Here is a 24,740-nt window from a genome sequence, read left to right as displayed (position 1 = left end):
TCCAAAATCACCAGTAATAGAAAATGTCTCATTCAGCAAAGTAGAATATAAAGCTTGAATCAAAAATACATTGCTGCTTCAGCTGATTTTGCTACTGCTTCCATTTATGATAACAAAAGTGTTAAAACTGTGAAAGGAGGGGGGAAAAAAAGAGGAAAACAGGTAACAAAATCCATACACAGCATAAGAGGTGAAGTCATCAGCACCAAAATAAAGCTAGTGTTTGTCTCCATTGAATCTTACCACTAGAAACCCCCTTGTACATGTAATGTAATACCACTACAAGCAGTTGGTGAAGAAATGGCTCCCTTCATAATATGCAGTCTGTGCTTCCTATACAAATTAAACTCCACACATTCATCTTTCCCTTTCATGCAAACCAGAATCAGCAGTGCAGTCTACACAAGAGGGATTTTAATGTTTTGCTTTGCTAAACCATAAATAATGAATATAAATCGCTGATATGAAATGAATTAATGACAATGACATGGTTGTATGGGTGTCCCAGAATTTTCAGTTTCAGTGAATTTCAGCCCGTGTTCATATACTTCTTAGTATCCCCAGACTTTTGGGCTTTTCTTCAATACATGTGGTCCTCGTATGTTTTTGGTTCCATGAGATTTAAGCTTGAGAGAGTCCTCAAGACTCGACTTTTCAAGGAAACATCCAGGGTGAGAACATCCAACCACACACTCCCAAGCAGGACAGTTTGAGTAACCATTAGACTGCCTTTGAGCCTATGGTCTTTACCTGTCCATCCCTGACGACTCAACATCAGTAGATTTTCTAGGTGGAGGATCAGTCATTGATTTATCAGCCACCCTACAGAGCATGTGTTCTCTCCACCCTTCACATTGATACTTCCACTGGATGTGAGGCTATGAGGCAGGGCTCCAGGCCTCAGATCAGCCTCTCTTCTGGGGGCACTTTGAGGACACTGCCCATCTCCAGCCTGGCACCAGCCACCTCCTGTGAGCTGGGGCTGTATGTGCCTTCTGACTGTCGCTTCTTCCGTGCTGTCATGATAAGGAAAAACACCACCAGGATGGCCAGTAACACACACAGGGTGGTCAGGGGAATGGTCACTGCCAGCCAGGGGATTCGCTCCTTCTGTTCCCCTTTCTGCATGAGGACAGAACAGAATATTACGTGTGCATGACTATATCTTATAAGGTATGGAAATTAATCCATATGCTCTGCAACACTTTTGCAACTGATTATTTATATGTTGCAAACACTGTCTCTGGATCTGGATCAGTACAATTAATTAGGGGATGAATATTTAAAAATGCTACGTTACTCTCTATTGTGTTGTAAATTAAATCAGATTTTTCAGTGATTTCTGTACGGTTTCCTATTTCTAGATCATGACTTCTAGTGGCACCCTGAATCTAAGCCGTAGATTTCAAACCTGTCACTCAGATTCAAGTTCTAATAATTTAGTGCAGAGATAAGTGAATTATCTCAGACCCAGTGTCAGGGAAAAGATCTGACTGTCACTTACATTGCTTTCGCACAGCATGCCGCTGAAGCCTGGCACACACTCACACTGGAAGTGGTTGAGTCTGTCCAGACAGGTGGCACCGTTGAGACAAGGGCTCGACTCGCACTCGTCTATCTCTGTCTCACACCTGAAACATATCAGCAGGGTTTTAACACAATGCTGACTGACAGTGCAGGAGCTCACACACATGCACTCTTGACCTTTACACTTGGATGTGGTTTAGACACACTTTATCCCGAACAGCTGGTGTGTGGTGAGGAATGTGCTGGGTGCTTCACTCACCTGGCACCTGTGTATCCTGGCTTGCATGTGCAGTTGCCTCCAGAGTCTCCTCCTATACAAACCCCTCCATTAAGACACTCTGTGTTTGCATCACACGCCACTGGAGGGTAACGCCACCTATTGGGAACACACACATATTCTTTACACATGTATGATTTTGTAGTTATATAGTAATGTGAACTTTAAATATGACTGGGACCATAGTGTTTAAAAAAATATATATAAACTATAACCTTCAATACCTGTGGCTGAATCAAATGATATCTTTTTAAAAATAATAGTTAACTCTTTATAATAAGGGTTCAAATCATATTTAATTTACCTAACACTCTAATTCATATGCGATCAAATTAGCTGGAATCCAGTAATATAAGTTAACTTTAACTTTAACTTTAACTAACACTCTAATTCATATGCGATCAAATTAGCTGGAATCCAGTAATATAAAAGCTATTTTTTAATCAAACTGGTTGTCAGATACAAATATTTGCATATCAAATAAAAATACATAAATACAGTTCCATAAATAAGTTTAAATGCAACTGAAAGGCCTATTATACTCCTAAACAGACGTGTACACAGAGAGGACACCACTGACAAGTGCTGGTTCAATTTACTTTCAGGATGTTTTCTACAGAGATGCAGACGTATCTCTTAGCTTGTAGACATGACAATTACCGACATGACTTAAGGTTTAATGATAATTTTTGCCCTGATGGTTCTGATGATGTTGATCTGTATTTATCACTTGTCTTCCTGCTCTTGCTTTTTCTTTTTTCCCATGTATTTTTGGTCTCTGTTCGTTTCTCTGGTGAGTTTGTCTGTGTGGTTGTCCTCCTGGAGCGCAAAAAAGTCTGATATGTTTGCCTTATCACCAGCCTATAACGGTGTCATTATGCTGCAGTCTAATCAGGTCACTCATTGCAATTCTTCTAAACATGAGAAAGAGCTAAAATGCACTGTGGAAAAACAGGAAAGTCTGGACTCACTGGCAGCGCTTGCCAACGTAGCCAGGGGGACATGAACATGTGTGTGTTCCCTCTGTTTCCACGCAGGTTCCTTCATTCACACAGCTGAACTCCAGACAGTTGTCCACCTCGTCCTGACAGTCTTTCCCTGTGTATCCAGGCTCGCAGTCACATTGGTAGTCTGCCAGCAGGTCTTTACAGGTACCATAGACACAGGGACCTGAAGAACACTCATTTATCTCTGTTTCACACAGTTTGCCCTCCCATCCTTCACTGCAGCTGCAGTTAAACTCATTAAACTGGTCCTGACAAACGCCCAGGTTGAGACAGGGCTGGGAATCGCAAATCGGAGTACCTTGGCATCCTATGATCGGTTCGTACCCACTCAGTCTGGAGAACTGGCTCATCTGAGGGGCGTCTGGTACATTAATAAGTGGCAGGTAGACTCCACCAAGCCTCACCTCTCCTATACATCCAGTGTATTTCTCAGCCAGCCAGATTTTGGTGTCATTGAGGAAGTTGAGGTTGCCTCCATTGCCAAAGCTGCCGCCAACTCTCTTCCCATCCACAATGAGGCTCCAGCGGGACATTAATTGTGAGGGATCAACCATGAACAGCTGGATTTGATGCCATGCTCCATCTGCAATGGTCCTGTCACTTGTGAAGGCCAGCAGCTCTGCGTTCATCCCGCTGTCCAGTTTGACCAGCAGGGAGGAGTTGAGCAGACCCACACAAAAAACCTCAGCTCTGCTTGCTGCCCGCAACAAGATTCCGTCGGTGTCCCGTGTTCGTATATCCATGGTGATGTTGGTCACACTGTTCAGCAAAGAATTGTTGGCAAAATACTGGAGAGCATTGTCCTGAAAAATGGCTTCAGTTAAACCTGTGGAAGCAGAAGATCAGTGAGCAGTTCTGAAACATTACTGAAACCAAGAACTGTGGGCCAATATGCTGATTCAAAACTATGAGTAATTTTTAGATATTATATGATCGATGTATTGATTGCTGTCTCTGAAGTACTCCTAGGTTCAGATTTTATATATATATATATATATATATATATATATATATATATATATATATATATATATATATATATATATATATATATGGTATAGTATACTAAACTAAGGAGTTTCAGTTCCATATACAATTAAGCATATCCATTTTGCTTTTATTGCAGTTTATTTTCTCAGTTTGGATGTCTTCTCAAGAGGCAAGAATATTTGCAGTTCTGTCACAGTAATACATTAGTGAAAGATAAACAATTTGAGCAGAATATTCGATAACACCCACATTTATATTGCCAAACACCTTGGAGCAGAGACAAATGGCATTAACTAACAGCAGTTTTGGTTTTTTTTATTCCCATTTTCCTGACACTGACAACACAAGGAATGGGATAGAGGCTACCAGTCATTTTAGTCTCACCACATTTGATGATTACATTGAAAAGATTGATGAACCCGATGGGAACAGTTGGTGGAGTTGGTGAAGTTGGCAACTCTTCCATGATATTTTTTCTGTCTATTTTAACATCACAAAATCATATTTCAGATGTTATTGCAGATATCTGTTGTTAATGTAGTCATAACCGTTTGCTTATTATTAGCCTGTTTATTCAAATATTCTGATGAAAAACACACAATGGTCGTTGTTCTGTGGGTATCTGTTTATCTGTTTGGTGGTGTTGTTTGTGCTTGTAGCACATACGTTGTCAAGCTGAGTCATGAGATATTGTGCTGAGCAGAATGGGATGGACAGAGAGATGGGTTTATTAATTACTGCATGTAATTTCCTGGGTGTTGCATGTGTGTGTTCAGCTAAGGATGGGTCAAATGCAGAAGACAAATTCAGTGTGTCTATGTAAAAATATATATACTGTCAATAAAGCTGATTCTTCTTCTTGCTAGCTGTGCATGTACTACTAACACAATAAGAAGTTCAGGTCCCACTGTATTCACTTGATCACTGGAATAATAAAGAAACAGATTTCCATCTATAAATCTATAAAATCTGTGCATGGCCGCTTTAATTATGTTACTTTAATGATGTAAAATAAATGTGGCATGGCAAATGATTTGTAGCTTCTATTTAATACCGTGTGCTGTCTGTATCACATTTCCCATTTTGCATGTTGTTTCCAATGCATTTCTGCTATGCAGAAAAAATAATAATAATATCATTTTTCAATAACATTGTTCTTCTCAGCACTGCTTGAGGTCATGGAATGTCTTCTTTCTTTTAGCTTAAGGAGTTTTAGTGAGGGGCTGTGGTTGGCAGGTTGTCCTTACCATCTAATGTTAAAAGGCCCTTCAGAAACTTTTCAAAGCTGCAAATCAACTTAAGAAATTAAGAGATAAACAGAAGAAGTTGATTTGACCTGATTTGGCCTGCCATGATAAATAGAGTGATAATCACTGCAAAAGGATTACTTACACTCATAACCATCCTGTAGGTCCACACAGCGCACTCCGTTAAAACACGGGTTGTCAACACACCACAAACGTGTTTCGCACAGCCGCCCTGTGTAATTTATGGAACAGTTGCAGTTGAAGTCATTCCAGGTAACCTGGCACTGTCCACCATTGAAACATGGCTCATCCTGTGTACAGACAAACACAGATGGATAGATTAGATGATCACTTCTAACCTGATGTGACCACAGAGGTAAAAGCGGCAGAGAGGATTGAGCAGCAACTTGCGGCTCAAAGGGATTCACGACAAGATCAGTGTTAATAGGGGTGAGGAAACACAGTCCAACTATCACACAAGCGCTACAAGGCACTAAAACAATTAGTATGGGTGCAGTGTTAGAGCTACACACTGGCACAACATAGCAGTGACTGAAAACTGAATGTTAGCCAGACAGTTTTGTCAATATCACTTGGATATCGATATCTGTTGGATGTCATGGATGTCATAACAGTAACTCTTGAGATAACAATGCTGGTTGGTCAGTGTGTGAGTCCACTGCTAAAATGACTCAGAAACTATTGAATAGGCTTTCTTATCTGGCTTTGTCTATTTTTGTATTCTTTTGCTAAAGTGATTAACACACAGTAGACTATACTGTATATTTATCTCTTTACCTTGCATGTGTCATCACTTTGGCATCCTAGCAGCACGTTCTCCTCTTTGCTTGCCTGGTAAACTTCCACCCCCTCTAGATGACCCCCAGTTGTCAGATGCTTATGGTCCAGCCGCATGTCCTGCAGGCAGCCCTTGAAGTTTCCACCCCAGGCACTCATGCTCTTGCCTGCAGGGAGCCCTCCAACATATGCCACATCCCCTGCCTCTACACTCACATTCCCTAAGGCACGGTGATTCCCCGCTTTGGGAAAGACCACATGACCGTAGTGGACCTTTATGGTCACCAAATTATTGTTGCCATCGGTGACAAACTGGGCTTCGGAGAGCAACGTTGTGTGGGGACTGTAAATGGCAACAGTACCCTCCTTCAAGTAGATTGTCAGGTAAGGCATTCCTTCACGATGAAGCTGCAGGATCAGGCCGTTGTTTTTGAGGGAACGCATGAAAAAGGAGATGGTGAAGTTGTCTCCATGGGTTTCTGAGATGTTGAAGGCGGCATAGCTGATGGTGGTCTCATGACCATAGGTGGAGGGTAGATACTCTGAGGTGGGAGTGAGAAGCACAAAGGTATCAGCATTTTAGCATTTCCCATAGGGAATAAAAGTCAGGATATCTTGGCCTCTGCTGTATTGATTTTGTCTTATATAAGCACTATGAATTGCCTCACTGTTGAAAGGTGCAGTATGAATAAACCTGCCTCGTCTTTGTCTTATTTTTTTATTTTGTGCCACAATTTCATGGAAGTGCAATACCAAATTTCAGAAGTTATTTTTTAACACACATCATGCCGATCTTCAGGTGAAGTCATTTAGCATTAACAAGAGCTGATTTGAGAACCGCTTTATATGCCTGGGGGGAACCCTTTAAGACTAGACAAAGATGTAAACACAAATGATACTGCTAAGCATAGTAACTGTTATTGTATTCCAAAATTTACATCACAACACATGGTATTGATATGTTTTGGTTTTAATTTAATTCAATACTTTGGTTTTAATTTAATTCAATAATTCGATGAACCAAATATGGTCATTTTTATGGTAACAGTCCCAAAGAGCAAAGCTAGAGCTAGAGCTAACTCTATTCCAAAGTGGAGCAGGTAAAGAAGCTCACATATTGATACTGAAGTGTTTTGATTGCTCATTTAAAGGGAGTTTAGATCTTATTCATATATTTTTTTTCTTCATACCCTCACAAAAAGACTTTGATTGTACAAAAATCTGACTGTCCTAAGTATTGACTGTTGGGTCACCTTCAACAGATTCATTAAAACAGTTCCTCCTATGCACAGTCTTGGAAACTAGCTAACTAAGCTACTTTGAGAAGCCACTATTAATCTATCCAGTGATCCATGAATAGTGGTTTTGCTGTAGCGCACATTCCTGTAAACCTGTAAGGTACACTTAAAGTACTCTCACCTTTCTCACAACTTTCTCCAGAGAAGGGCCGATGACACAAACAGCTGGCACGAACCCACATGTCAACACACTGCCCACGTTGCCTGCATGGGTCATCCTGACACCAGTTTTTTTTAATGCATCCCATTTCTAAGCCGTGGTTTTCCTCTCTGATAAGGTCCTGAGGCAGAAGCAGCTTATGGTCAACTCGAAGGTCTTCCATGCAGCCAATGAACCCCCTTCTGCTGGATGTATGTGCTAAATGTTCTTGTGGTGCCCCTCCAATATAAAGCTGATGAAAAGAGCTGGGCTGGAGGAAGATCAGATGGTTGTATCCTTCATTCTTCACTTGGCACTCTTCCTCACAGCCAGGTCCTTTTACGACCAGAACCAGCCTCTCATCCATGGTCACAGTGACCTGCTGCCATTCTCCGTCATTGACTGGACCGGTATAAATGACCTGCAGCATCTTCCCTGACTTCACCCTGGCCTGAAGAGAGCCTCCAACAAGCTCCAGGGAGATGAAGTGCTCAGTAGTGCCCCGGTAGTACAGCACCATGTCAGGCAAAGTGGTCTTGAATCGAAGCTCCATGTGGAGCCCATGATTATGGTCTTTAGTCTCTCGTTTTGTCCTGTTTTTGGGAATAGGCAGCTGCATGTGGACAAAGCCCTCAGAGTTGAAAGAGAAGGTGGTGGAGGTGTTACAGCGATCTCCGGTCCAGCCAGGCGGACACTGGCAGGTGTAGCTGTGCTCGCCATCATCGGTCAGCACGGGGACGCAACCTGCTTCGTGTTGACACTGGTGCTGTTGGCAGCCAACCAGATGGACGTCACAGTCGTGCCCACCCCAGGGCTCTTGGCCGGGCTCTGGCATGGGGCAGTGACACATATAGGAGTTGGCAGCGTCTTCGCACGTGGCACCATTCTGGCAGGGATTGCTGTCACATTCATTAATGTCCACCTCACAGTGTATGCCTGTATGGAGATACACTCATGATTAATACTAAAACTTACTTTAACAACACTGACTGGACTCCTCCTTAGCAGCTAAAACACATTGTTTACATGGATCAAAATGGAACATATATTTAATTTAAATATTTTATTTAATTGTTTAAATTAAATAACTCATATTTAATTTAAATAATTTAATCACAAATCTGGTTAATCAATCAAACAACAAGGGGACTGGGAAGCTGGAAAGTCAGACTACATTAAATGACTTAATCAGATACAGAGCTAAGCATGGTTGGGTTGAGGCAATTTAACTTTTTCTGCCAATGTCATCTGCAGATGAGGAAATGACTGAAGGAAATAGTTATTAGTTGTACAATTAGAATACAATTAGATTTTCTTAACATAATTAAAACAGTGTCTGACAGACATTAAAATATTGCCCCATATGCTTGCCAGACAAAGAGCCCCCCCACACACACACACACACAGCCTATGCCAGAATTACAGCCTATCTGCCTGGTTTCATTAGTCAGGGCCACCTCATCAAACCGCATTCAACATTAAGCCCCGGCAGCAGCAGTCAGCTTTCATTAACATAGTCCTTTAAAATACTCTACACCCAAGGAACCTTAAAGCTGTTCGCACTCTCTGTGCCAAGACTCCACCTTCATACTCAAGCATGCAACTTTCGTCTTTGTTAATGTAGCTTTAAAATGTACCTGTCAGCCACCAGGGCCCACAGCAGCAGCACAGCAGCAGCAGCAGCAGCAACCTGCTTCCACCCATGATCCACTGAGTCAGCCAGCCAAGAGCCAACACACTCCTCACACTGCTGGATGACAGGAGTGACACAACCAGGTCTGCTCTCTCTCTCTCTCTCTCTCTCTCTCTCTCTCTTCAGCCTACAAAGCAGAAGGGCCCCCACTCCTCCACTCTGTACCAGGCATACAGGCAGGAGTGATTACAAGGCAGCTCTGCCTGTTCTTTTCCTCCCTCTCTTTCTCCCTCCTCCATCCCTCCCAGAATCCCTCCTTTCCTTCACTCACACCCCCTGCTCCTCTCCTGTATGTAGCCCAGCCCTAGCAGAGCAGAGTCACCAGCTGGTTCCTGTCAGTCCTTGACAAGAGGAATGTAATGCTGCAGTGCCCTCCCTGCTCCGCATACTGGCCTGTGGATGCCCACTAGTGGCAGGAGCTGCTAGAATGAACACACAGGAGATGCTGCAGGTTCAAGGTTTCAGCAGGGCCAGGCATGAGCACAGCTGGACAGATGTTTGTCTTTTATCAATGTCAGTCTCACGCACCACTGTGTCTGATTTTATCCCTTTAGATTTATTATTATTTAAATTGATTGATACAATAAGCTCTGGTATTCCTAGCAGTGACTAGGAAGGAAGTTTACCTCAACTGAAAAGAAGAAAATTTTATCTTTGAAATTGGTCTTGAACTTATGAAGGGAAAAAAAAATGACTTCAGCTTTGGTTGACCATAGTTTACATAGACAGGGTTTATGAATTTCAAAGACTGTAACATTAAAGTTGTACATTCTTACACTTTTACATTATTCTGATTTAGTGTTTTTCTAAATCCAAACTTTGTTGTCCAAATTCTTTGTTATCTACTCCCAAAGGTGGACGGCAAAGTTGTTTAAAAAAAAAGAGAGAGAGATAAATCTCAGAATTTGCTTCAGTCTTAAAATTTTTCACATTTATTCTTTAATTCAGCCTTTACATGTATAAGCATGCAGATTCATCTGTCTTCTTCCATACTGACAATACCTACGGCATGTATATATTTTTTGTTGGCTAAATCAAGCTTTCACAGCTAATACCTGTTGCTGGTGATGTGATGAGGAAATGTGAGAAAGCCCGAGTGTGAATGGATTTGTTCCCAGATATATAGCATATATTTTAAATTACCAAACTAGTAGGTTTAACCCTAACCCAGACATTTTTAATCCGAAACAGCCTGCATCAGCATTCAAAAACTCAGTCAAAGTATATAAGTGTGGTCCACGTTCAGTGAGGAGGGCACAAGAGGGCTTTGTCTAAACCAGCTTAAAAGACAGCTGTAACAAGGACCACCTCACTCACGTGGAAAGTCAGCCTCTCAAGTTAATAGGATCATATTTTTGAGTCATATGGAGTTTTCCTCCATCTTCTCTTACTGTTGCACAACACTGATGTGTTTAGAATTTTGTATGATTTGCTCATTTGGGATCATTAGGGAGAGGAACCTTATTTTTCTCAAAACGTTTTGTATTGTGTCTTTTTTTTCTTTCTTTTCCATCAGGCTTTAATTAGGCTCCTAAGCAGCTTTACTGTAATCTCCCCTCCCCCTGACAAATTTCTTAGGAGACCCCCATTTAATGCCCAAGGTGGACGCCTGACATATGGCACCTTTTATTGGCTTTGTTGTTTTCTGCTATGCTCCTCCATACCATATGCCCTCTCATCCCCTGATATCCTCTGCGCTTCTGTGGCCTCCATATCCTGTGGCTGTAATACCGTTAGCATATTAGCCTTTCATTTTGTCAATAAGGGCTTTTGGCTGTCCGGTCCAGACTGTGTGTTTCAGAGCCATCTTTTGGAGTGTTTGAGTGATGTAGTGACAAATTTCTTCTAATGAGGAATTAATACCTTGGCTGACCATGAGGAATGATCAGTGGGAGGAAGATTAACCCTTTAATGTCTGGCCAAGGAGATTTTGAGACTTGGAATGAAGGTTAAGTGTCTACACTGGTTTCTGCTGAAGACATTCAGTTCAGTCCACAGATCTTTCTTGTCCCCGACAGCAAAGTTGAAATATGTTCAAAGTTCAAAATACAATGATTACTATTACTTAGAAACTTTAAAAGGAACTGTAAAAGGAAGAGTTGGCTTATGACAATTTCTCAGGAATAGGATGCAGAGTAAGCAAGGAAGACTTCTGCTCACATTTGGTTAATGGCGGCCAACCAAGAGACCACTGTTTGAGGCTATTTCAACCAACAAACTGGGCCATTTTAGCAACATGGAGGTATAGTTAGGTTTCCAGCCAACAGTTTGTGGTGACTCACATAGATATTTTGGACTAGACAGACTAGTCAGAATCTGCCAGTCATATTTGTGGTGGCAAAACATGATCTTGATGAAAAGAAACATAAAGGTTCAGCATAATGGTTTTAAGAAATTTACACCGGCAACATTTATTCCAGAAATTGGGATGCTATTATATTAGGAGTGAAATCAACAGTACACTCTCTTTAGTATGTTTGTTGACTATTTTGACATTACTTAAATGTGTCACTTTTCATAATAACAGACCCAAAAACATAAAGACAGACCTCAAACCTGATTAAAATTACTATGTATTATGGTGTTGGGGCACATTTCTTTCCCCCGTTTCTTGACATGTTGCATCAGTAGTCAACGGTAAATTTCATCAAGGCACTCTTTCCACTGTTTTCCTTTACGTAACAGTACCATAGGAAAGTGATGCGATGTTTGTCCGAACTCAACAGCCGGGATATTCAGTAAGTTCACAGCTGTACAGGCTCCCTGACCACAAGCCCACGCAACAACTGTCATGTGAAAGTGCCTGTCCTTGTCCTGATGTCTGCAGGCAGTGAGGATGAAAAGTAACAGTAATGCAACCCTGTGGGGTGCCTCTGGAGGAGGAGCAGCTCAGTATAGTTAGGAGATAAGAGTAGAAGAGCAGATAATAGGTTTCTCCTACCTGTGAATCCGTCTGGACACACACACTGATAAGAGTTGACCAGATCCCGACAGCTTCCTCCATGCTGACATGGAGTAGACTCACACTCGTTCACATTGACTGAGCAGTTGTCTCCTGCAACCGGAGCATATTGATGAGATTAATATCTATGTCCTCATTTCTTTATGGTGTGTTAAGGAGACAATATTTGAAAAATGATAATAATTATAATAATAATAGTAATAAGGCTTTTGTTGAGGCTTACCACTGAATCCTGGCAGACAGTGGCAGATGAAGCCAGCTGCCTCTTCATAGCTGAAATTGGCTTTGCTGAGTTCAGGGAGAGTCCCATAGTTTAGAATATCTGAGCGCTGGAAACACTCGCCACCATTCTCACAGGGATGCTGCTCACACTCATCTATGTCAACCTGGCAGTGTTCTCCATCATAACCTGAACACAAAGCACACACATGCACAATTACTACTACTGTCATGGTTCAATCAAAGGGTTTTAGTGATGACTGTTTTCTCTGAGTAAGTCAGTTCTGTCAACATACTTGCACGTAACTACCAAGTATTCCTTTGCTGTAGCCAGAAATGATGTTCATGAAAGCACAGAGAAAATTTTAAAGGAGCACACTAACTTGGAAAAAGGTCCACTTTATTTGACTGACCTTGACGTGATTGTAAAAGTTCTGCTTCAGTTGAAAGTACCACAATGAAAATGGAAATATTTGTCACTTGTTTTGATTACCCTTAGCAACTTTTTCCAAGAAGAGCCTGGTGACCTCTTTATTTACTTATTTATTTGGCTTGTTTGTTTGTTTGTTTTGTTTGCAAAATATGCATAGTTTCAAAGAGTTTAAAAGAATCAGTTTAAAATCAGTTTATTCCAGGATCCAGTCCATAAAAAAGCCTACATAAAAATGTCTTTGGTAGATTTTGGCGTATATCAAATTATAGCATCTTAAAAAAATAGATGATGTTAAAGCTACCGTATTTAGAATCATTACCTGTATGACGTCACCGATACGCAAAGAAACATAAGATCTAGAGACTTTCCACACAGACTTTAACAACTTTCTTTGAAAACAGTTGGCAACACTAACAAGTTGGCAGTTGGCAACACTAACAACACTAACAGTTGGCAACACTACTTATTCCCAAGTAACAACTGTTTCTAGTTAGTATAGACAGGCTGAATGACTACAGTGGCTGGTGGCATGCTATACATACAATTTGCTAGTACTGTATAAAAACATACTTGAATCAAGTCAGTCTTTAAATCCACCATCTGCACAAATTATTTTTAGGTCAAGAGCACATAACACACACAAAAACACAATCATGGCAGCAGAATTCACATGGAGACACAATGTGCTCATGTATTACTCATCACTGCTCCAAAAGATTTAAATAGTGCCACGCTGATGCTTTTATACAGCTCTACCATAAAGCACAGTCCCTTGTCTTGTCTTTTAAACTCAAGGGTCAGATTCCAACTCCTTTGTTTGGTTTGATTTATATGTGGGAAAGCCCCAGCCAGCTATTTTTTATTTCTTTCACTTCAATATTACAACAAACATTTTCTTTTATGACTTCAGTTTAGTGATCAAGCTGAGTCCTTGATTACTGTTGTAGTCTTCTGAATATCAAACAAATGTTCACACTATGATTACGATATGTCATGTTTAATAGCAGCAAATTATATTAACCTGAGATGTGGGTTTATGTGTGACTGCTGCAGTGTTTGAGAGTTGGTTTAGGTGTAGAACTGGTGCCAGAGTAATGGTGTACCTGGCCAGCAGTGGCACTTGTACTGGTTTATCCCCTCCAAACAAGAGGCTCCATTCTGGCAGGGGTCAGAGGCACATTCAAGAATATCCTCTTCGCAGTGGTCGCCTACAAAGCCGGTCCCCTCACAGTCACATTCATAGCTAGAAAAGAACACAGACACAAATAAGCCTGTCTTATACTGTGATTGTAAACAAGATGTTTAGATGTTCAGATTATTCCTTGAAAATCACTGGCTTGTGCAAAAAATGTTTAGATAATGGGATAGTCATTTGTCGAATTACAATAAAAAATGTAATGTATGACTAATTTTAGTGAACAGTGGCCACAAGTGAGACTGACATGCTGAATTTCTCTTAAGTCAACAGGAAACAACAATTTTACAAAGCTTGTAAGCTTGTTGGGTGACGGTTACTTTTCCGTTCCCCTTTTGCTATATTATTTCAGCATTCAAGTCAAAGCTAAATTTCATCAAGGTACATTTCTTAGCCTTTCTATAACAACACTGTAGGAAAGCACATGAGATGTTTGTCTCATTGAATATTTTTAAAGAGAGATATGTAATTATCTTTAAAAAGACGGTAAATAGACAAATTTAATATTGCTTGTTGCAAAGACAGCAATTAAACAGTTTAAACAAATCATAAAACTTCAAAAGACATTATTTAGGCCATAAAAAACAGCATTCAATACAATTTCACATTCACACAATAAAGGCATATAGGTGTAGGTTGGGTACATTTTGAAGAGTTTGAAGTGGCGCTTGAAACAATTACTCAGTTATTCAGTACAGCATGAATGGGTGTGTAGTTGTGTCATTTTTCTCTTCAAATCTTCACTTTGATCTACTGATTTCTGGACCATTTTACATCAGTTGTCTTCCTCTTGAGCATATGTAAAATATAACACCCTTCTTTGTTTGCCTTCCTTACTCCCTGCTGTTCCAATCAGTGTCACTACCAGGTATTCTCACCACCTCCAGCCATCTAATGACTCATCATAATGACTCACAATAAGTGGATTAATTCTTATCCCTGGTCAACTTTAATGTCTGCCATACAGCCTCAGGCTGAACCAACACACTGCTGGATGACACATCAGTCTTACCAGACTCAACCTGAGAGGGAACTATAAACATAGACAAATACAGAGTATAGAAAGTCATATAGAGTTTGTCACTAATTATGCATTTAAGAAGATAAGACTCACTTTATCTATGGGCCTAATCTTTATTATGTTTGGGCATTTGATCAGTATTCCACTGAAAATTACATTTAGACCTCTGTTGGTGTGCATGTCAGAATAAGAAACATAAACAAAAGAAAAAGGCATTGTTGGCATTAAATGTAGCTTAATGAAAGCCTGATTCTGAAAGCATACAAAAAGTCCCATCGTAAGCGATGGAACATGAGCAACATCATGAGACATGAGCAACAGGCAACAAATATAAAATGAATGCTTATTGACGATTATCACAAATACATACTCAGAACACAAGCTAATATCAAATGTCACACACCAAAGAGGTTTTATATAAACTGTTCTGTAGAACATCTTGACATCCTTAACCCATCACCCAACACACTTTCATACCATTTATAGGTCAAAATAAGCACATACTGTATATTTCATTACTTCAAAAACTTCAGTATCAATTCTCTGTTGGTTGGGCCTGAGTTATGACAGATGATGTGTGTAATCTTACCTGTTGACCCCATCTATGCACTTGCCCTCATTCAGACAAGGCATGCTAGCACATTCATCAATGTTGACTTCGCAGTCTTGCCCCTGGAAGCCAGCCATGCACTCACATGTGTATGAGGCTACATGGTCTCGGCAGGTGGCGCCATTCTGGCAGGGATGCACCTCACACTCATCGATCTCCACCTCACAGTTAATCCCTGCAGGGGACAGAGTGAGGATGGCAGTTGGCCAATACACCTAATTATCTTAGCACACGTACAGACACAACACAATAACACTGGAGCTGCCAAGAGCTCAGCTGCAAATACAAAACAGCTACCCAGACTAATGCTACTTAAACAGAGCCATGAAAACTCTTTTCATATTAGTAACTGTACAACTGCATGGCTAGATAACAGCATGAAAACAATTTTAAGGCAAGGCCTGATTAACCTTATACAGTATGGGGTTCTTTTTCTAATTTTCTCTTTTTGTTTTGTTTGTTTGTTTGATTTATCCAATGGTCACACTTATTGTCACACAGGTTCTGCCTTTGTATTTAAGTGGAGAGTGCTAGTGTCTAACTGCTGAAAACTGAAACTGAACATGATCAAATGTATTCATATCAAATGTGTCAGTCCATTAGCCGGGTTTGAGTTTGTCTGGTTAAAAAGCATATATTTCTGCTTTTAAAAAACAACAACAACAAAAACATGATTTACCTTTGAAGCCTGTAGAGCAGTCACACTTGTAGTGGTCCACCTCATCCATACACGTGCCATTGTTTTGGCATGGTCGGGAGGCACACTCATTGATGTCCAAGTCGCAGTGGTAGCCTTGAAATCCGGGTACACAGAAACACTGGTAGGTGTTGACCCCGTCTTTGCAGATGGCTCCATTCTGACAAGGCTCAGACTGGCATTCATCAATGTTAACCTCACAGTTCCTCCCTTGGTACCCAGCAGCACACTGGCATCGGTACCCTGTGTCAAGTATATCCATACAAGTGCCCCCATTCCGGCATGTTTCATTCAAACACGTAGTCACATTATCCTGACAGTCCTCTCCTCCCAATCCAATGGGGCAATGGCATGAAAACCCATTGACTCCATTGACACAATGAGACCGGATGCCTTTGCAGGGGTTGCTCTGGCATTCATCCACATCCTGGGTGCAGTTGAGCCCTGTGAAGCCATCAGGGCAGTGGCAGGTGAACTCATCAGTCCCTGGTGTGCTGGTACAATTGGTGCACGGTGCCATGATACAGGCATCATACAGCTCATCGCAGTTTTTGCCCATGTACCACACTGGTCCTTTGGGGCACAGGCACACGTAGTCACCCAGATGGTCAAGACAGGTGGCGCCATTGTTGCAGGGAGATGATAAACACTTGTCTGCTGCTGCTGTGCACAGGAGGCCTGGAATGGACAAAATTGCAAGGATGCAATATGTAAAATTTTTCAGAGAGAGTAGGCTCTTGTTTACATTTTATAAGCCACTCCTGGGTTGGAGAGGCTTCATCCCAATTGCAAAAAATGTTAATATAACACATTCACCTTATTTGTCCATGCTAAATTCATGTGGAAGGTACATACACAAAACGATATCTTACATGCACCATGCGTTTGTAAAATTTTGTGTCTCTTATGCATGTTAGGGTAAGGGTATAAATATAACTGCTATGTACCCCCCCACTGCCACACAAAAGTTGAGCTTAACTTTTTAACTTCTGTTGTGATTTTGTGCTATAAAAATAAATAGAATTGAATTAAGACCACGCTACAGGGCTAAAGGGAGGCCAGAAACACAAGTCCAGAGTGTTAACGTATTATTAATTATTTTATTAGGTGATAATATGTCAAATTTGTGTTTACAGCTTGATGTAAACACGTGGCCAACAAAATCAACTAAGGCAGGATTAAGCAACGTTTTTTTTAAGATACATATAGGTTTTGTTACAAGATGTTACTTGTCTGGTTATGTATAACTAATTAAAAGTCTGAGATGTGAACTTGGCTACATTTCTAATTTGATTTTTAAAGAAATGTGAAAGTGCAGTGAAGTTAGCATGAGCATCCAACAAAAGACAAGAGTGCCAAAAGAAACTTTAGCTTCATCTATAAAATTCCAAATAAAGAGGCATCACGGTAGACCTTGTTTAAACTGTGTAATTGCTCACTGACAACTGACCTTGGCAAGTAACTAAAACACCAAAGTAGTATGAGCACTACGTGCCAAAAATACATACAAACTTACACATTTCCCCCCTTACTTTTTACTGATCCAGTGTGACCCCCAAAATAAAGGTGATGGTACACATTTAAAGTTTTTAACAAAAGCATAATATAACATATCCCAAGTGTGACTGAGCAATTCTACAAGTTCTAAGCAATGTGAATAACACAATACACTGTCCTCTCCCTGTAAGCTTTAGCTGTATTACTCTCTGGCTTATACAGTGGGCTACCTATAAGACTGACCTTTAGTGCTGCTTAGAAACCAATCTGGTGATGACAGTAACAAGCCCCTCTTTCCTCTGGACTTTAAGTCACAGCAGATGGTGTTAAAAGTAACCTTATTACACGACCATGCTAGCAGCTGTCAGTGTTGTGAGTGAATGTTTCACTCTCTACTGTTTGTACACATTTTGGGCCCTGTAATGTAATGGGACTATAACGTTTAGAACAGTCGTGACATTAAACACCCGGCCGGGGACATTCAGGACACGTTGAGGATACACATGAGATCCGATGGCTTAGACCGCATTTGGAGGTGGGACTAATTGATTATTCGGAATTAATCTTATCATTATTCTTATCATTGTTTTCTCTGTTGATCAATTGATTGAAAATTGTAAAAATTCTGAAAATAATGTGAAATGCCATCACAGTTATCCAGAACCCAGAGTGGTACCTTTTGTCCAACCATTAGTGCAAACCTCAAAATTGAAGAAATTGAATCATCATTGGAATCATGAAATGTTTCAACAAAAAAAATGTTGCCAATAATTTTTCTGCAAATTAACTAACTGATGAATCAACTAATTGTTTCCACTGTACTGATGGTCATTTCAATTTATAACTAAATATATTTTACAAGCTTTTTGCGTGTTTTGTGCATTAATTCACAAAGTAACTAGTAACTAAAACTAGTAAGAAGTCATAAAAATCATATTTTCTCAGTACTTCAAAGTTGTACTTACAGCTTTCAGTAGTGGACCACATCACTGGCCTACAGACATTTTTCCAACCTCATAGAGAATCTGTGAGATGCACCGGAATAATAACAATCCACCCTCCCACCAGGTGAAGGCCCCACCCTCAGTGCACATGTCACAGAGATCCAACATTGCGATGCCAATGGCCACAAAATATCCCCAGAGGTCTTGTGTCCCTTCCTCTGACAGGCCAGAGCTGTCTTGGCAGTGCAGAGGGGACCTACTAGCAGGTACTATCAAGCAGGTGGTATTAACGTTGCGGCCAATGGATAAATGTAACTGATTGGTGTTAATTTCAGGATGATGTCATGTTAAATTTCTCTTCATTTCCTGAGATTTTATTGAGTCGGCACCAACAATATTAGTGCTTACTTATTGTTTAGCAATCACACTGGACCGTGTAAGACTGTAGCAAAGCTATCTTTCGAATGTTACATAGTGTGTTTCTCCTCACAAGATACTTGACTTCTACTCTGGATATTATCATCAACAAAAAAGCAGATGATGTGCTCCTCTGTTACTCATCAACAACATCCCAGAAACTATGTGTTTATATCCTCCCTGCAACACCTACAATCCTCATTTCCTACTGCATCTACTTTAACACCCCCAGCTTCTCTCACATGCATCTGCTATCACTTCCTTTATCTGTTCTCTTCACACAAAGCCTTCCTCCTCACACGAGTCTCTCACTTCTCCCACTGTCTTGATGGTTTCCATACCTGATAAATTCTGAGAGGTGCTTTGTTGTTTCTGCTTCCTTCCTTTTTTTAATTTTAATACTGGTAACAAGTCTCAGCATGATGTTTATAACCTAAGCTTCATGTTTATGCTGGTAGAGTGAATTTAAATTTAAGTTTAAATGTTTCTTTTCAGTCCTTATATATGTCTGAACTCTTGCTAGAAGTGTTTTTAGCAGATTTAAAAACAGTTGACAAATTGCAATATTGGATATAGGAATAATATAGAAATTAATTACATTTTCATTCAAATTAATTCTATAAAGAGATACTTCTTATTTTGTTCCATTTAAACTGTTATATTGTATTTTTCAGTCTTAGAAACAGCTCTCTTGGATTTAAACAGATACATTTTAAAAGTCTGAGTATTATGAGGACAGTATACTCCTCTCCCTCCACCTCTTTCTGACATCAGAGGAGGATGCACTGCATCTAACTTTTTCTGTAACTTTTCACAAGAGATGATCTTACATTCACACCCACTTCACACCATGGTTAGCCAGCTGTAGGTGAGAGAGGAGCCAGCCAACCTCTCTCTCTAACTCACTTGTTATTTTTTGTGTGAATTGAGCTCAACTCCATGGATATCTTCAGGGAGAGAGTGTGTGATGTGTGCCAGCATCCCCACATCTGAACCTCTCCTCTCTCTTTATGACAGCTGGTTTTTCACACTTCCTTCCAGCGTGGCTTTTTGGGACAACTGTAAACATCCTATTATGCACTACATACAAGGTTCAGCATTGATGGAAAGTATCATCAGTTTTATATGCATGTAGTCAGAATCCAAAGTAAAAGACAAACAATTGGCCTGTTAATGGCACTAGATGAGAAGTCTGAGGATCACCAACTCATGACAAATCATCTTATAGGGCACACACAAGTTTGCACCAATAATCCATCCTATAGCTGCTGGGATATTTGATGTTGGGATGTCAGACCACCATTCCTAAAACAGAATGAGGTACTGCAACAGGAGCAGTGATTGCCCAGCTGTTTGGCTTAGCTGTGCAGGAACGCCATATTAGCATAATGTGTTAATTAAACCAGGTTTTAGGGTAAAGGTGATATCTTCTGTATGTTTCTTCCTCCTTACCTAAACCTCTGCCTTGCAGCACATCTGTTGGCTCTCATTTGCAATGAGGTTATCTTTTACTTTCTTGATCTCTTTCGCCTCATTTGTCAGAGAGTTGCAGATGTGCCCCATGACTGGCCCATTGAGTTGAATTTAGTCAGAACGCGCCTTTTAATCTGCACTAGATGTAACTTCACGGATCCTGTTGAAGAGGGCTTACAGAGACAGTGAGGGTGTCTTCGCTCTGCACCCCCTCATACAAACCCAATCAACCCCTCACACATTCCAGAGAGCTGATAACAGCACCTCCTCCACACATCCCAACCCCACCACCACCGCCGCCATTACTGAGTACTTCATAGATCATGGTTATGGGCTGACAGGGCTGATCCTGGCACTGACTGGTACCAGCATCTTAGGCCAACAGTAACACTGACCAGATCTGCTAGCTGCTAGCAGGTAGAAGAATATCAGGATCAAACCACAGATGTTCTCCAGAGTCTCTTTAGAGGGAGTTTGGTTTAACACAGACATATCACTTCTTGCTCTGATGGGATGCAGGCATTCACATGTAATGCTGTTGTTTCATTCCTCTCTGATAAAGTTTAAAGTCTTGAGATATTTATTCTAAATTGTAGTTTCAAAATTTAAACCCTCGAATGGATTAAGAAAATATCAAACATTAAACTTGATGCCTAATGAAAACTTTTGACCTATTTGTGAACATAATGTATTATTGTATTTATTTATTGCTTAAAGCACTTGTTGACTATATGGATTATTTGGATTATTTTGTACACTGAGGTCTCTCTATGATAAGTTAAGTGTTCTCTTTGGTTCTGAAGAAACACACTGAAAGCAAAACCTCACATCATGGAATGCCTAGGCTGCATATTTATTAATCTAAATGGTTCATATTTTCTTTTCAGATTATTTTATTGCAGGCTAATTTGTTTGTAGGCTAATCTTAAGGAGATTTTGTGCAGTAGTTGGTGTGTACTGGTGACAAGGGATGCCATCTGCTCATCAGGACAAATTCAATCAAAATAGCCTCCTAAAACAAATAGTGCGCTATTTTGTTTCCAAGAATCTGTTTGTGAGTTTTAGAGTCAATGGCAGTGAGAATATGTTACCCTTCTGTAATTTAACAGCTTGCGATCAATAAAGTATATCTATCCATCTATCTATCTGAAAGAATATGTTGATAAGAAAAAAAATTTCAGGGCCTCTAACACTCATCAATGAGATTCTTGTTCTTGGCAGGTACAAACGACAGGCGGGAGGACATGAGAAAGTGTTTACCTCGAGTCATGAAAACAGCAACACAAAGTCAACAGAGAGTCTTGCTGCAGGGAAAAGGAAGGAATCACAGAAAAAGGCAAGTCCCTGGCTCACACACAAGTTGAGCTCAGAGGAATTTTCTTGAATCACTGCAGACTGGCAGCTCTGTCTGGGTTCATCTTTGTGCTCCAAAGACTCCACAGCAGGTGGCTTCTTTGCTTTATACAAAAAAATGCACAGATCCTCTCTGAATCAATCACAGTTACTCACTGAATCAGACGCACATCCTTTTGTCTCCTGCGTGAGCTCCTGTAAAAGCTACATCATTTCTGACTGAAAGTTTTTGTGTGGTTTGCTGACAAAATTCTCTTTGTGTAGGTAAAGGCTTTTTAAAACAAATGGCAAATTAGAATCGTAGGACTGGACATTTCAATGAACTCCAGTGTGTTTTTTCTGATAATGAATCATTTCTGAGGTCATATTTTTACAGGTGATACACCTGTCTCAAACTCTTATTAGGACTCAACTTTCACAGTTTTATACTGAAAGTGTCTATCATCTGGAGATGGCAGACCTTAAGGGTTCTTCTGGTGTTTTTCCATTTTCATAAAACCTCTGTTATTCAGGCTTAATTTCATTCAAATTAATATTTTTTGGCCCTTTTCCACTCAAATTCCTATCCTGCTCAATGTTTTGAGTTGCTTCGCTGCATTGAATTGCCTGGTAAATGCTTGTTCTATTGGCCATTCCTCTTTAAGGAAAATTTGGATATTGTAATCTTGCAAGCCAATGTCTTCATCTTCAGAATCCAATATTTTTCTTCATTCATTCTGTTTGTGTTTTCAGCTGCTGTATTTTTCTCACAGTGCCAGGTCTCTTGCCATGCTCCTTAATACCCATCACTCCCTCCATTCAAAGCTGAGACAAAAAAGCTGTGCAGTAGTGCAGCCGGACGCTCAGCTCGTTACCATGGTGATCGTTAACAATGCCACCCGGCAGCCAATGACTGCCCCTGCCCCGTCACCGTTTAAACGAGCTTCTGACGCTTCACACAAATGAGGGTTGCGGGAAAAATGGGTCAACAGGGTTTCATAAGGTGCTGGGGTCGACCAAGACCCCCCCCCCCCCCCCCCCCCCCCCACACACACACACACACACACACACACTTAGACATACCTCAGGACTGAACTGATGCTCCACCAGCTGCACACATGGGACATAAGAAAACCAGCTACTTAGATCCTGTTTAATTAGTTCAATATCCACTGTGAATCGCTGAGTTGTAAATGAGTCAAATTTAGTAACACACTAGTTTGTATAGAGACTGGAACAACCTACACATAGAAACACAGGCATCTTTAGTAATCACTGCGTAAATCATCTGTTGGTTCTAAGCTGCCGACACCGTCATGATCATAATATAGTATATAGAAAACAGATGATGATGCTTAAGCTAATGTTAAAAGCTAACAATAACAACCAATATTTAAGTATGATAAGTAATAGCATTTAAGTATGAAAACCATCACTTTCTCATTAGCTTGTGGGTCAGTAAATTCTTAATAATTTCTAAGGAAGTTTACTGGAAAGAATTTGTAAATTGGTAATTCATATGTGCAACTGAATGGTCGCTTGTTGACAAATGCCACATTTTAGCATGTTCAGCCCACCTGCTGTGCATTGACTAGAGGAACTGCTGTGTTACTCTCGTCAGCGCTGGTTACATGTTCACTATATTTAGTAAATTACATGAATTACAAATTATATGCCTCTTTTCAGGTAATCTCATGGAAATAATCAACAACATTCAGACCTGTAAATTATGTGGTTACCAAACTATCACTTACTTCGATCATATGGTCTTGTAGTAGCTCTAAACACAGATATCATACATGGTCATACACATACCGTAAACATGAAGGGTTGCACTCACACACAAGCAAGTTTTACAAATCAATCAATCAAATTTAATCATGGACTTCCTAAAAGTTCCTTCTCTGATGTAAGGCATAAATAGCTGTATTAAGGCGTTCACTTTTCCATGGCAATAGTAAACAGTGTTGAAGCCTTACCCAGTTTGAACATCATCATGGTGATGAGCAGCGTTCTGTGATATCTGGACCAAACTCTTCCAAACTCCATGGTGAAACAGAGTGCTGAGCTTTCCAGTCAGTGTAGAACAGTGCTGTCAGTCCACAGGTTCACCATCCAGCACAGTGCAGCGCTCCATCCAGGCTGCCCCAAGTTAGCTGCTGAGAGTGAGCTCCAGTACCTCCATGCCTGACCACTGGGACTCTTGGTCTGACTGTGTTTAAGCGTGTGTTTTGGAGTGTTAGTGTGTGTGTGTGTGTCTCTCTGGGGACCAAGCTTGGCTGGTGTAAAGCAGAGTAATCACCCCAGCAGAGAGTGAGGGGAGGAAAACACGAGGTGGAGTGCTGGATGGGACTCATTCAACCTCTGCTTCCCTCATTGCCCTACCCCTCTCAGCCTGGAACTGGGCTCACTGTTCACTGACATTGTTTCTGTACTTATATGTTAATTTATGTTCCAGAACACATACATGCACGTTAATCCTTAGTGACTAAACATTGAATTTTGCGTATGACAAAAAAGCAGCATATCTTCACAATTTGGAAATCGGAACTGTTTTTTCCTCAAAAGAAAAAAATAATAATAATACAATTACATTTTCAAATGATGAGTGACCTTTGTCAATTGACTAATGGATTAATCAACAACTGGTTCTATTCTGGACATTTTCCACAACATTTTGGGGTCAATTTCACATGCAGAAATAATATTTAAGATATTTGCTAAACGTAATAAATTCTCAGATATATTTGGAAGAAAAGAACATGTGACAATCTTATGAAATATGATGCACTGAACTACCCAACAGTATATAAAGAAGCTTGAATTAGCACAATCTCTAACATCAGCAGTGAAATGCAACATACACATGAAAGCCATAGTAATATTAATCCAAATATCAGATATTATAGTTTTTAAAAAAATCCAAAATGTGGACTTTAATTTTTCATAAGTAAATTTTGCCAA

At 40.3% G+C, this 24,740-nt stretch overlaps 1 protein-coding gene across 1 annotated transcript; it reads right to left on the bottom strand.

Moving 5' to 3' along the window:
* LOC124057600 (protein crumbs homolog 1-like) lies at window positions 1–24,047 on the bottom strand. Its single transcript, XM_046386008.1, has 13 exons — window positions 23,756–24,047; window positions 16,096–16,791; window positions 15,396–15,591; window positions 13,694–13,833; window positions 12,162–12,347; window positions 11,918–12,031; window positions 7,266–8,219; window positions 5,847–6,388; window positions 5,194–5,359; window positions 2,776–3,637; window positions 1,787–1,903; window positions 1,505–1,631; window positions 1–1,122 (listed from the first exon to the last, which is right to left on the bottom strand). The coding sequence occupies exons 1-13, from the start codon at window positions 23,823–23,825 to the stop codon at window positions 901–903; spliced, it is 4,392 nt and encodes a 1,463-aa protein (XP_046241964.1). The 5' UTR covers window positions 23,826–24,047; the 3' UTR covers window positions 1–900.
* Window positions 24,048–24,740: the final 693 nt, after the last annotated feature.

The sequence above is a fragment of the Scatophagus argus genome, chromosome 4, assembly GCF_020382885.2.
Source record: "Scatophagus argus isolate fScaArg1 chromosome 4, fScaArg1.pri, whole genome shotgun sequence".
NCBI lineage: Eukaryota > Metazoa > Chordata > Actinopteri > Scatophagidae > Scatophagus > Scatophagus argus.
The sequence above is the reverse complement of the archived record's forward strand: the minus strand, read 5'-3'. Positions and strand labels throughout refer to the sequence as shown.

Excerpts from the sequence above, each read along its gene's own strand:
- LOC124057600 (XM_046386008.1), bottom strand. The coding sequence starts at position 23,825 with ATGGAGTTTGGAAGAGTTTGGTCCAGATATCACAGAACGCTGCTCATC. Across the intron at positions 12,348-13,693 it reads CAAGTGCCACTGCTGGCCAG|GTTATGATGGAGAACACTGC; the intron begins GTACACCATTAC and ends CTTTGTGTTCAG. Across the intron at positions 3,638-5,193 it reads CCTACAGGATGGTTATGAGT|GTTTAACTGAAGCCATTTTT; the intron begins GTAAGTAATCCT and ends CTGCTTCCACAG.